At 40.3% G+C, this 11,638-nt stretch overlaps 1 protein-coding gene across 2 annotated transcripts in view; it reads right to left on the bottom strand.

Annotated features, from left to right (window-relative positions):
- The window catches only part of pola1 (polymerase (DNA directed), alpha 1), a 66,948-nt gene that overhangs the window by 27,333 nt on the left and 27,977 nt on the right, over nucleotides 1-11,638 (bottom strand). For both annotated transcript variants that reach the window (XM_005912115.2, XM_005912116.2), the window contains exons 34-35: nucleotides 10,544-10,675; nucleotides 561-677 (exon numbers count right to left, since the gene is read on the bottom strand). In XM_005912115.2, the coding sequence (XP_005912177.1) occupies nucleotides 561-677; nucleotides 10,544-10,675 (249 nt within the window). The remainder of the gene's footprint in view (nucleotides 1-560; nucleotides 678-10,543; nucleotides 10,676-11,638) is intronic.

The raw sequence follows: 11,638 nt of genomic DNA, 5'->3' as shown, positions 1-11,638 counted from the left end.
TGGTTAAAAAAAAAGAAAGAAAGAAAAAGAATTGACAGGAGAGAGTTAAAGCAAAGGCTTGAGACAGGAATGGTAAGAATGGGACAGAGGCAGAAAAGACAAAAAGCAGATTGAACTGTCACGCTCAAATTGAAAGGGAGAGTGTTTCTTTTAAATCCAGTGGTCAAACTAACAAAGTGTTCATAAGGCGGCTACCAGAGCTGGACAGACAGATGCTTTTAATGGCTAAACTACCATCCAAGCTCTTAGTGCCTTCCAAACACAGACAGAGTGGCACACATGTGCGCTGACACACAGTCGCTCACACACACACGACAAAGATTGGTTTTATCAGAGTGTTTATTTGAGGAAATGTGACGCTAATGAGCAGAAATGCACAGCACATATGAGAGCGGATATTGCAGCTCCATAGCACCATCAACTGGAAAAGACCCACAGAATGCAACAACCCATGCTGCTGTGGAGATTTAACTCAGCCTGGGGTATATTTCTTTTAAGCCAATGGGAATGCAAAGCCACGTGTGTGCCAGTGTGAACTCTGATGTTTGCGGGTGCGTTACCTCGGGTCTAAGTGTCGCCCTGCTGCAGGCGGGGCAGATGGGTCCATGCCGGGAGAAGGCGATGGGCAAACGTCTGGTCCTGTTCTGACAGGCCTGGTCCTCGCACACCAACCAGCCCTATGACACATGAAACTGGCTTAGTTCGGCCAGCTGTGAAACAGCTGCAAACACACAAAGTTTTCCAAATGTTGCGATTTGTTGCTTGTTAGTTAAATTTTTTGTGAGGTTTTTGGATGAAAATCTCAACTTGCTGCTTTGACAGAGAGAAAAACACAAAGGAAAAACAAAACAAAACCAACATTTTTTTAAAAGTTTTAAATAAGTTTTAAAATACTTCATTCAATTTTTAAGGCATTTATTATACTCTGAAGTTCTGCTACTGCAACAGTGATTAGAAATCATGTTTAAAGGATTCTTGATGAAAACACATGAATTAATGTACATTTCCATCAAACAGATGAACACAGAAAACACATTCAAAGCATCCAATGTCATTACTCGTTTATAAAACGTGTTGATTTACCACTTTGTTGCTAAAGGTGTTCTTAAAAAATTGGGGAGAAGAAAAAAAACTTGTTGTCTTGTGGTGCTTTTAAAAACTGTTTCTGGTAATGAGGAAATTTTGCTGAAAATTGTTGTTTCCATTTAGCTGCTCTAATTTTGCACAACAATCTGACAAGAAACGCACTGCAAATAGGATTTGTAAAATGCAACAAAAAAACTGCATGAAATAAAAAGAAGTTTACTGACTTCGCATACTGCCTTTTCATGTTTCCTTTTCTTTACATTTTGATGTATCTTCAGCTGCTGTGTGTCAGGGTCCTGCTCTGTCATACAGGCAGAGCAGCAGACAGCCAAAACGGCAGTAGTTAGGACCTCCTGGAGTGAGGTAGTGACCCTGGGCAGGTGCTGTGGGCTAACCCTCTCAATCTCCCCATATTCTTCCAGATCACTCCTCCCCTTTCTGCTTCTTATGCCCTGTCATTACTAAAAGACGGTTTAAAGGGGAGGGGGTTAATGCCCAACTAATGACAGAGCATAAGACCCACCGCCATCAAGGCCTTTGCTCCTTTCCTACATCCAGCTAGCCTTCGTTCTCCCCATTCAGTCAAAATAAACCCCTTCAAAACTGCTGCACCTGTCTGCCTATCAATACCACCCCCCCTTCACCCACCACACACACACACACACGGTAGCTCTGATTGATTTTTAGGTCCGCCTTTGTCTTCTAATCAGTTTTGAAAAGCAGCAACCAAAAGAAATGGTGAGGATTATTTTCTTTACAGCTGATTTAACCCTATATGAACAACTTTTCCCCTGTATTGGTCCTTTTAATAATCTGTCAGGTTTTTTTAAGGTTATTGTAAAAAGCATGTTTGATTTTAAGGATGCATTTCTCCTGCAAAATCTTTAGGATGTTTCTATAGTAAACCATCAGTGAACAATACTGTAATGGTAAATGGACTGGTACTTACATAAAGCTTTTCTACTCTAACTGAGCAGTTAATCCAGTTATTACTTCACATTTACCCATTTACACCCACACATACACTTCCTATTAGGGCTGCCACAAACGATTATTTTGATAGTCGACTAGTCACCGATTATTTTGCGATTAGTCGACTAATCAGATCATCATCCATTGGACGTAAAACGTACAGCTTATTGCACCAGCAGCATCTGCTCTTATATAACTATCATTAGCTTACAGCTTTAAGTGTTTAAGGTATGTGCTAACTAAAAATAAAGACAAGATGATAGTTTATTAAATTTTAATGAAATTTGCAGATTGTTTCGGTGAAGTTTAATAAACTCCTTGCTATCTAAAATATAACAGGACACCGGAGTATATTCTCCAGCATCTCACACTTCTGATAATCAGTGTCTGCTTGACGTTTATTCAGCTGTGTAAAAACTATAACTTTAATCTCAGCCAAACCGATTTACTCAGGAACAAATAAAATACTAAAAAAAGCCAAACAATAACATTTTTAAGTTATCTAAGTGACTTATATATATGTTTAACCTGAGTAGCGAAAGACGGCGGTGGGTTTGAAAACGATTTGCCGGGAGTCCGGTGTTCTCACGGCTCTAGTGACCTAGCCCCCGGCTAGCTATCGAGCTAGTGGGTAACAGAGTCTCCGAAAACGTCGGAGCGCTTTTGAAAATATGTGGTGTCCTGATAAACTGAGCAGATATTTGAGGTTTACACAGCTACATTCTCGCCTGAAAATATGTTAAACGTTTATTTTGTGACCCAGAAAGAATAATAAGAGTAATATTAAAACTAACTAGCTGCCGCCATTGTTGGAAACTAGCTGGGCCGCGCTATGAATTCTGGGACACAGCTGCTTCTTCTTCTTCTTCTTCTTTTCTCGGGGTTTAACGGCAGCTGGCATCCTTGTACATGCAGTGCTGCCATCTTCTGTTTCAGTCCGTTATTACACTCTTAAATCCTGCTACTTATTCCTGCGTCTTTTGCGATCTTACAAAGCTTCAAACGACGCGTCGACTATTAAATCAGTCGTCGACGATTTTGATAGTCGACGTAATCGTGACTAGTCGACTACTCGTGGCAGCCCTACTTCCAATCACACACTCTTCCACCAGTGGAGCACTTTGGGGTTTAGTATGTTACCCAGGCATGCAGGCTGGAGGAGCTGTGGATCACACTGCCAACCATGTGCCTGGCAGACCACCCACTCCACCCCACTGAGCCACCCAGTACAAATGAACAGCACTTCAGTTCAGCCACTGTTTCTTTATGCAATTTGGGCTTCACTGGGTTCCAATGACGTTGTGATGCTATGAGATTTATATGAGACTAGTATTTCATGTCAGCAATTTCTGACCAAAAAGCATCACATTGTGGATCACTAATTGCAAAATTTGTCCCATTTTAATTTTCATAATGTACTAAATATTTTTAGTGGCAGGTCAGTTTAGCAGTTGGACTGCTATAGAGCCATCCTCAGTGGCCACTTTATTAGTTACACCTTGTTAGTACCTAAAACCAGGTTTCTGCCTTCAGAACAATCCGAATTCTTCATGGCATTGATTCAACAAGATGCTGGAAACATCTCTCAGAGATTTTGTTCCATATTGACATGATAGCATCAGAGTTGCTGCAGATTTAGTGGCTGCACATCCATGATTTCTCTCTTGTACCACCACATCCCAAAGGTGCTCTGCAGAATTGAGATCTGCTGACTGTGGAACCATGGAGATGGGTACACTGATCATAAAAAGATGGTCAGCACAATACTCGGGTAGCTTGTGGCATTTGAAAGATAGTCAGCTGTTAATAAGATAACTATGGCGTGCCAAGAAAATATCCCCCATAGGCTGAACCATTGATACAAAGAAGGATTGATCCAACTTTTATGTTCACGGCAAATTCTGTCCCGACCATCTGAATGTCACAGGAAAACTTAAGACCCACCAGATTAGTCAACTTTTTCCAATATTCACCAATTACACTGAGCTGTAGCCTCCGTTTCCTGTTCTTAGCTGACAAGAGATGCTCCTCTGCATATCTTAGCTGTAACAAGTGGTTATTGGAGTTGCTGTTGCCTTTCTGTCAATTTAAAGCTCCATTCTCCTCTGACCTTTTCAATTCATTTTCACTCACAGAACTGCGGTCACTGGATAATTTCTCTTTTTGAGGCCATCCTCTTTAAACTCTAGAGATGATTACGCGGGAAAATCCCAGTAGATTAGCAGTTTCGGAAATACTCAGACCATATCATGTTCAAAGTCACTTAAAAATCACCTTTATTCTCTATTCTGATGCCTGCTTTGAACTTCAGCGGGTCACTTTGACCATGTCTTCAAACCTAAATGCACTGTCCTGACTAGATATCTGTACCGATTGGCTGTTGAACAAGTGCACCTAACAAAGTGGCTGATGAGCGTAGGTTCATCCATTCTCATACATTTAATTTAACAAACCAATTAGATCAAACCAGAGACAAATACATCTAACCCAAGTATTCCTTCTGCAACTGCACACATTTCCAGTAACCTCATGTACACCTCACCACATCAATCAAAAATCTGCAAATTTATTTATTGCGTTCAACATGAATACTAGAAAAATATGCATTTTATTAAAGAAAAAAATTGCAGTTTTTTTCTCCCCCAAACAGGAGATGAAGGCGTAGACATGTCGTCTACACAAACAGGCTACACACACACACACACACACAAACAGAGAGAAATTCGGCCAATCTCTTTTAAATGAAAACCAAACACACACATATGTCCCAAATCAATTAGAAAGTCACAGAGTTCACAGCTTTACCCACAATACCCAGCGCCAGGACTAATTATCCAAACACCTCTGCTGTTCTTGTGCAAAGAGCTAGGCATCATGGGAAATGAGACTGCTTCACCGTGTCTGATAAAGACACATGCAGGACAATAGTTCATGGAGGTGGGAGATAAGGAGTATGAGAGTGGGAGGCTGTAGCACAGTCTTTTTTGTGTACTTCTTATGACACAAGCCTTGGCACACACTGCTGTTCCCATGGGCCTGATTCACTGGCACACAAACATTCAGTGTGCGTACAAACATATTCATTGGCGCCCATTCACATGAATTAAAATGAATTAACAAGGCACACATCAAAGACTGAGGAGGTTCAAAGGAGGAACCCACAATGCCCTTCTGCTCTGCCGCTGTGACCCCAAAAACCCGTCCACACACAAGCCACATACCGAAAGAAATAAAAAATTAAGTTAGGATCAAGTGCGGCAGACCTGCGAGCCACATAGAAAGGACTGAAAACAAGAAGCACATCAGGACCAAAGAAGGATAAAAAAAAAAAAAAAAAGTGTGTGTGTGTGTGTGTGTGTGTGTGTGTGTGTGTGTGTGTGTGTGTGTGTGAGTCTAATTGAGGCATATTGCAAGAGCGGGGGTGGGGGTGGGTGGGGGTGTACAGTCGGACGCGAGAATAAAGACTCATAATTGCATAATTACAGCAGTGGATACCTGACACACTGAATGCAGATGTCAAATGAGTTCCACATAATTTAACCAAATAGAGGCAAGACCAGGCCACGACAGGGCCCACCACGAAGTGTACCCTTCCTCTGCAGCTTCTTCTTTGTTTGTTTTTTTATTTTTAAAACACATTTATCTCATCCGAAACCCTCCGCTTTGTTACATTCTCATAATTTAGGCTCTGAGAATTCAACATCACTCTCGACGCTGTAGTTCATAAACCTTCCCTCGTCGTCTCCATGTTTATTTATTTCAGTAAGCAATCCTATAAACAATGTTCAGCCTGAATAATCCACTGATAATCTTCCATAAATGACTGATCGAGTGCCCTGCAAGTCTCAGATAACCCTTTAAAGTGCTGCTACTGAGCCATTTTAAATGGTAATTAAAGTAGAGGTTTGATGATTTTGATTCAATTAATTCAGTCGTGGCTAAAACTGACAATAAAATTAGATTTGTTTCTTACATTACTTCTATACTGTAGACTCCTGCTGATAAGCCACACCCCTTTTTTAGTCTCGATCCTCTGCTCTGATGGCTCACCATGGCAATGTGTTAGTGAGGAATCCACCACACTGCAGACCACATGTAAGGCTGTGTGCTGCTCAGGGCTTACACAGCACCATCATTATGGATAAACCTGCACTGGTTATATGTTCAGAGAAGTTGATAGATTATCAGTCAATCTGCTGTTACGGCACTCTTCCAGGAACAACAAGGTCCAATAAACTCAATTAGGTGCCATTTCTATACTTCTCTCTAAACCATTACAGTTTCGAATCCTGTATACATTTCCCGTTTGATCATTTCTCTTAAAACTGCAGTTTACCTTACAGTGATGTAAAGAGTAAAAAAAACCCGACAGTTTAAAGTTGTTTTTCCAGCGCTGTTCTTATTTTACTCTCAGAGAGCAAACATTCACATCTAAAAACCAAAAACCAAAAAAACAAAACAAAACTATTGATAATTGATGTTTTGTAAATCAAATAATTGATTAATGAGACAATTTGAGCTCCATTGTTGTACTGTATAAGTGGAGAAGCCTCTCTGATGTGACTTCTGCAGCAGAGGAATCCACCTGCCACACACACATACGCACACACGCACGCAGAAAGACCTCTAACTGTTTTTTGTGCTTTGGCAGTCAACACTTCCAGCTCTAAAGTGAATAGACCTAAAAATCGGTCTACTTCACAGACACGCACTCTCTCACACAGACACAGACACACACACAGAGTGAAAAGAGCTCAAACGGTTCCACTTTGTACCTCCTCCGCTTAATCAAAGCTTCTCTATTCAACAATTTGACCTTTTGTTCAAAACAGGATTATCACCTTCTCTGGTCTTCATTCACCCTTTCTCTCTCTCCCTCCCCCTTTCTTCTCTTGCCCCTCAGCCTGTTTCCAGGGGCGACCCGCATGACGAGGGTAATTGCAATAATTTGTTAAATGCCATGGTAACGGTTGTTAGATGGGAGGGGCTTAAAAAAAAAGAAAAAAAAAAAAGAAGAATTGGGTGGTTCAGGAAACAAGCGAATCTCTCATTTTGCCAAAGACAGCAGGGATGAGAAGAGGGAATGATGGCTGCGTGTGTGTGTGTGTGTGTGAGAGGTAGTGAGCAAGTGTTTGCCCATTCTCAGGGTGCTGGTTTATTGATAATGGTGGGGGTGAGGTGGGGAGCAGAAGGTAATTTCACTAATGATTAATGTCTCTGTGGTTGGAGCTAAAGACGCCAACACATATATACGTATATCCGCGCGCGCGCGCACACACACACACACACACACACACACACACACACACACGTACAGAGCTTTCACTCTATCTGCCCAGACAAACAGCTCTATTTGAACTCTCCCTCGGCCTGAAAGGAATCCTTAATTACACAATATTACCCCTCTTCATTGCCCTGCTGTGTGTGCTGTGTCCACTGCTGTTCAGCCCTCGGTGTGTGTGTGTGTGTGTATATGTGCGCATGTGTATAAATGTGTGTTACTGTGTGACGTGTAAGTATTCAGTGGTAGCAGCTGTTTCACACATCGTGACAAAGGGGCTGAGGGGGACTCACTACCCACACATTCACTACGCTAATTGATTTCTGTTCAGCACTGTGGGAGAGTTACCCTGCCACCCCCCACACACACACACAGCATTCCACTCACTCAAGAACAAGGTGTTGGAAGCCATGAGGAGATAGAGTCCCCTACGAAGACAACGCAGGCATCCTGTTTAATTCACTCCCAGGCTGCAAACTGACTACACCGTCCTTTACACCGACATGTGTCACAGCCTCTCGATCTACTCTGTCCAAGAGGAATCTGCATATCAGTGTTCACATACTTTACTGCCATAAATCAGAGTGCCACGCCATGACAGACTTTTGAAAACGACAGAAATAAATCAAAGTCTTTTGCAAAGGCACTACAAATCATCTTCTCGGGGTCTATATTGATGTAGCAAACGTCTTCAATGTCCCACACTGCCACAACGGTCATGTTTCTGTTCAATAACTTCACTGACACTCTAGCTAACATAGCGGTGAATTATTGCAGTTTTATCATACATTGCATATTTCATAGGAAGACTACTTCTTAGGGCCTTTATGAAACATTCACACCCATCTCACTCCAAGTATAGTTAGCTGTGCGAGGTGAGGTATTCACAACTTTTTCAATTTTTATTTGTTAGAAACTAATCATGGACTTTTTAACTTGCACTACTGGGTGCAACTCGATATTATCTGAAAATGAACATAATTCAGTTTTTAGACAATACAATGTTTCCCTTTGCCATGACTCTGCATTCCAGTGTGACTAGATCACATTTTAACATATGGCCTTCTTTGGTTTGATTTGTTACCAGAGAGAAAAGCTGAAATTTTTCAGTTACGTCCATCTAAAAAGGTCCTGAGACATTTTACTCTACACCAACGTGGTGTACTGACTGTTTACAAACAAATAAAAATACAAAACTAGTAACATTTTTGAAAATATGAAATGTCATCAGTGTCTAAATTAAGTGAAAAATAATCAACAATATTACTGAATCATTATCCTAGCATGTAAAGCAGAACATGCATGAAACTAAGTTGCACTGTAATGACTGCTTTAACCTTTTTTGGGTCATAAGATGTCAAAGTAGTTCTGGTTTGAAACATTGCTGCATAGGACTGTTGTGGGTAAATCGTTTAACACTTAGGCAGTGCTGACAGCATCACCATCTTCAGGACTATGGCATTAATCCAGGATCTACCCGACCACTCTGAGCCACTTTAACTTGTGATTGGTCATTAGGAGCATGCTGATCCTCAGCTTAAGGCATCTGTCGATACCGAGAACTGTAATTAATAAACTGCACTTCTCACCGTAAGGAATAGAGAAACATTTCTATGTAAAAGGAAACATTGCTTTCCCAACTTGACAAAATATTTAGTTAGTCAAGGCCATCTGTTCATTTCCAAACCATAGAGACACGGTGGATAAACTTTTTGTAGGAAGACCAATCTTCTTGTTGTTGTCATAATAGTGTCCAACCAACACACTGCCCGTCTTCTTCTGCGCCTCGTTCCTTCTTGTCTTCGTTAATTTTCTAATGGCTGTCGTTTTCTGATGACATGGCACTGATAAAACTGTCAACTGGTGTTTTTTTCTTATGGTCCAACTTTTGCAACGAAAGGCGAGCACGGAGAAAATCAAACTGCATGTAAGGCTTCTTCTATTTGTCACAAAAGTATCCTTAGATTTGAACAAAGGCTGCTGTTATTTACATTTGCACTTCTTTATAATGCAAATATACTGGCGTAATTTCTATAGGTATGTATATTTGACAACCATGTCATCATCTTTCAATGCACAGCTGAAAATATGAATAGGTACCAGCGAGAGATGATGATTCACACTTTCACGCCTTCCATAAATGCTTAAATACAACCTGCAAAAATGATTTACGCTAGAAAAACATACAGCAAATAAAAATTGTAAATAGTCTTTCAAGTACGTGGGTGTCTTGTATTGAGACAAATCTGCTTGATCTTTAAAGTCCATTATGTTTGATTTAAAGTAATTTAAGTTTTTGCTCATACCTTAATGACCCTGTTTCCCACATCTATCATTTAAATTTCACCTTATCATCTAAAACTGCGTGTGCATTTTAAACTTGGTATTCAGAGTACAAATGGCCATTTAACTATTTCCATGATCATGCGCCGACATATCCTTCTGGAGCTCTTTTCCATTTTACATGCTCAGTGTGCTCTTTGGTTGAAAATGTCAGCACAGTGCCCTGCTGAGGTTTTCTTCATCTTTTGCCCAACATCCTTTTGATAGCTTCTCTTAACATGACTGCATCTGTTGCATCCCCCATTGTGTTAAATACAGTCCAACCCTTTCACAGACACTTTGTGGAAGGTCAATTTTAGCGAGTTTTGACGATTTCATTACACACAGCTCATGTTCTGTGACCGCTTGAGCTTGTATTTTGTCAGCCAAATCCTTTATTTAATACTTTAGTAACGTGCTGCTGTCGTAGGTAACAAGCATAAATGCAGCGTTGTGGACTCAAGACACACTTGTTTATTTTTTTTGTTTTGTTATTTAACATTCAGAAAGGAACATTTTGGATTGAATGAACAAATTTGTATTACTACAGAGAAAATTTTTAAATAAATAAATAAGGAAAGCAGTCAAACTAATTAACCCTAGAACCTTGATGTGCAGTTTTGTAATACTATATTTAATATTGGGCATATTTTAGCCAATGAAATATATTAATGCACAAAAACACATGTCAAATTGAAGTACTAAATAAGAGACCAACCTATTAAGGCTTCAAAGCAAAACAATGAATAACCACCTGGCATTAGTGTACAAGGGTTAAAGAAAACTAAAATAAAAAACAGCAGAAAAACAGTTATCTGGAATCAGCTGCACATCAAAATGTGACTATCAGAGGCAGACGGGAATACAAAGAGAAATACTCACCGCGTAGTATCTTTTGATGTGGCGACGGATGTCAAGCACAAGTTTGTTGCGGATGTTGACGACGTAGTCAGCTGGAGAACCTCCACAAGGGATGTGACAGCAGCGCATCAAACTAGGTTCAACCTTTGAACCCTGACAAAGAGAGTGTGTATTACATTCCTGAAAAGAAACCGCATGTAACCACGTACACTAAGCTTGCATGATCCTGTAATGAAGCAAAGTAGCTTTATTTTATTGATGGTAACAAAAAGAGAACCACAAATCAGGAGACATTTAAAATTCCTCCTACAGTTTCCATGCACATACACTAAAATGCTTCAGCAGGTACAATAGCCTCTAAGGGCAAACATCAACTATAGTCTAACTGCCTTATATGCATACTATATGAATTCATCACAGCTCCATATTTAACCCTGTAATTAGTTTTGCAACACACAAACACAACCATTACCTTTAAACCTTAACAAAGACCATGTCAAACACAGAGGAGCTTAAAGAAACCCTGGGTCCAGTAGATTTTAACGTTATTGTAGGCAGAAGAAAACAGGTCAACATGACCCCGGTTCCCCTGAATTGTCCACTTGACAGCGAGCTTTATAGTTAATGCAATGAAAAAAGTAGACGCACTACATACCAATTACACTAAATATAACGCCTTTAAACACTTGCTCCTTTAAACCTCAACTCCATTTACCTGTCGCACTGACAGCCGCAAAAAAAGGTTTCTGCAGGGAAGTCTGTGACATAAAAGAATGCATGTGACACCCCCCACCCAGCCACACACTGGCTTTTTGTTTGCCTACATCACTTCTTTAGGAGTGAAAAAAAGAAACACACAGTTTTCTACCAGTTGGAGTCAATCAACTCATTTGATTTTCTCTAATAGCCAGCCACACCAAGAACACACACACGTACGCACATCTTAGCCTTACTCTCATTTTAGTCTGTCTAATCTCCTCCCCTCGTCTTCTTTACAGGGAGTGCAGAATTATTAGGGAAGTTGTATTTTTGAGGAATAATTTTATTATTGAACAACAACCATGTTCTCAATGAACCCAAAAAACTCATTAATATCAAAGCTGAATGTTTTTGGAA

Source organism: Haplochromis burtoni, unplaced genomic scaffold (assembly GCF_018398535.1).
Source record: "Haplochromis burtoni strain Fernald_Lab_line unplaced genomic scaffold, NCSU_Asbu1 Contig_1, whole genome shotgun sequence".
Lineage (NCBI taxonomy): Eukaryota > Metazoa > Chordata > Actinopteri > Cichliformes > Cichlidae > Haplochromis > Haplochromis burtoni.
The sequence above is the reverse complement of the archived record's forward strand: the minus strand, read 5'-3'. Positions and strand labels throughout refer to the sequence as shown.